The 2,445-nt window shown below is 52.2% G+C and overlaps 1 protein-coding gene across 1 annotated transcript in view; it reads left to right on the top strand.

The window, feature by feature from the left end:
* The window catches only part of ILF3 (interleukin enhancer binding factor 3, 90kDa), a 13,406-nt gene that overhangs the window by 5,526 nt on the left and 5,435 nt on the right, over positions 1–2,445 (top strand). Inside the window, 5 exon segments of the mRNA XM_009697554.1 lie at positions 265–464; positions 872–1,042; positions 1,307–1,444; positions 1,763–1,939; positions 2,332–2,444. Of these exon segments, the coding sequence (XP_009695856.1) occupies positions 265–464; positions 872–1,042; positions 1,307–1,444; positions 1,763–1,939; positions 2,332–2,444 (799 nt within the window).

Here is a 2,445-nt window from a genome sequence, read left to right as displayed (position 1 = left end):
GCGGCGGGGGGCAGGTTGCGGAAGAACCCTTGCAAGTGTTTGGTCTTGGGTGATGCTGTAAATAGGGGTATACAGGGCACGTGAATTGAAAACAAAAAGCAAACCGAACCTTAACACTGTAAGATTTTTACTTGGTATAACTTAAACTCTCGCAAGGAGGAAAATACAGTTCAGAACTTGTCTGAAATTGGTTATGCTTCTTTGAAAGAGATGACAAACATCCACAAACTTTGGATATGTTGGGTTTTTTTTCTCTCTATTCAGAGGAAAAACTCGAACCTCCCCAGGCCATGAATGCGCTGATGAAACTAAACCAACTAAAGCCTGGGCTCCAGTACAAACTCGTCTCTCAGACCGGCCCTGTTCACGCTCCCATCTTTACAATGTCTGTGGAAATCGATGGCAGCACGTTTGAGGCATCGGGACCTTCCAAAAAGACGGCCAAATTGCACGTGGCGGTGAAGGTAAGAGCTGCCCGCCTACCTAAATTCCTGCCAGAGGGCTCTCGTTAGGAGGCCGTTTGATTGCCGACCTCTCGGAAGTTGAAAAAGGCGATCTGATTGATGGCGATGACGGCCACCAGGACAACCGTGTACGAAAAATGTCGTAAACCTGTCGGGACAGACAGGGGAGAGGTTAAACGCCCAGACGGCGTGGTCTGTTGCGCGTGAAGTCTCGGGGCAGAGGAGTTCGTACCTCCTAGTGCCGGTGGGATGTGGGGAACGCCGAGTGCTCGACCGGAATTAACAGAAAGATTCTCGAGCAGCCTGCTTGGAGTATTTACCCCCAAACGAGTAGGGCACGTGAGAGGCAGCGGTTCTTTGAGGTGGGTGCTGTTCAGTAATCTCCTCTCCGACTCTCCTTGCCCTAGGTGTTGCAAGATATGGGTTTACCCACAGGAGTGGAAGGCAAAGAGTCTGGGAAAGGAGACGAATCGGCAGAGGAAACGGAACAGAAACCCGTCGTCGTCGCTCCTCCTCCTGTAGTCGAAACTGTCTCGACGCCCACTGCTGCGTCTCCTCCTTCAGATCAAACCCCAGAGGTGAGCGCGGTCGAGCAGGGGGAAGCGGGCCCCGCCGATTCTTTGGGATGATGTGGTAGGACATGATCGGGAGCGCCTTTTAGCAACAGGTCGCTGTAACGGCGTGCTGTACAGTTCCGTTACTGTCACGATAACAATGTCCGCCATAAAAACATCAGGCAAGCTTACCGTTTTCAAGATATTTTCTAAAGGACGCGTTTGAGAAGCAGATTGAGGTCCGTTAGGGGTTTTCTTGAAGTTTCATCACCACTTCTCTGCTCACAGAATGTGAAACAACAGGGACCAATTCTGACGAAGCATGGCAAGAATCCCGTGATGGAGCTCAACGAGAAACGGCGTGGGCTGAAATACGAACTGATTTCGGAAACGGGCGGCAGCCACGACAAGCGCTTTGTCATGGAGGTGAGGTGACTTCTGGTCCTCTCCCTGTGCCTCTGTTCCAACTCGGGCGTCTGGAATTCGTGACCTTAGTTAAAGAATTTAAAATCGGAAAATCAGAGAGCGGTTTGGGTTGGAAGGGACCTTTTAAAGGTCGTCTGGCGGGCGGGGAGGTTTTCGGTGGGTCAGGTTCCTCAAAGCCTCGCCCGACCTGATTTCGAATGCTTCCGACTTCTGGAATTGTCTGCGGTTAAAACTGTTAAAAAACGGTTAATTTCACCAAGTGGCAGCTTCGATTCCTACCCTTTCCGCTTACCTGCGATGATTTAATCCCTTTCAAAGGTGGAGGTTGACGGGCAGAAATTCCAAGGAGCCGGTTCAAATAAAAAGGTGGCGAAAGCCTACGCTGCTCTGGCCGCGCTGGAGAAGTTGTTTCCAGATGCTCCTGTTGCCATTGAGCAAAACAAGAAGAAGAGAGCCCCTGTGCCAGCTCGGGGAGGACCCAAGTTTGCCGTAAAAGTAAGTAAATTCACAATCCGGCGACTTTATGGCATAACTAACGTTTCTGCAGTACCCTCGTTCTCCCACTCTGCGGTTTTAATCCCTTTTTGGGAGGGGAAATAATTCAAGGTGTGGAGGGAAACCGGGATCTGCCAGCGGCCGTTGGGCTTGATAGCGGAAGTACCATCAAGTTTTACAGCAAACGCCTTCTGTTTTCTGACGATTGACCCTTATTTGGTGCCCAGCCCCGCTGCGTTTTGCTTAGCCCCTCTTCTTTTCGAGGGGGACGGGTACCCAACGCGTTCTGGAACTCCCCGTCTCCTTCCGCAAGGTTCGTTTTTGCCTCGGAGGCAAGGCCGGGTGCGGTTGGGAAGCCGGAGCTGGGTAACATCCTCCTTCTCTTCCCTCAGCAGCACAACCCGGGTTTCGGAATGGGGGGTCCCATGCACAACGAAGTGCCCCCTCCGCCCAACATGCGCGGTCGTGGAAGAGGCGGCAACATCCGAGGCCGCGGCAGAGGCCGA

Source organism: Cariama cristata, unplaced genomic scaffold (genome assembly GCF_000690535.1).
Source record: "Cariama cristata isolate BGI_N322 unplaced genomic scaffold, ASM69053v1 scaffold30673, whole genome shotgun sequence".
Classification (NCBI taxonomy): domain Eukaryota; kingdom Metazoa; phylum Chordata; class Aves; order Cariamiformes; family Cariamidae; genus Cariama; species Cariama cristata.
This window is presented reverse-complemented; position numbering and strand designations above follow the sequence as displayed.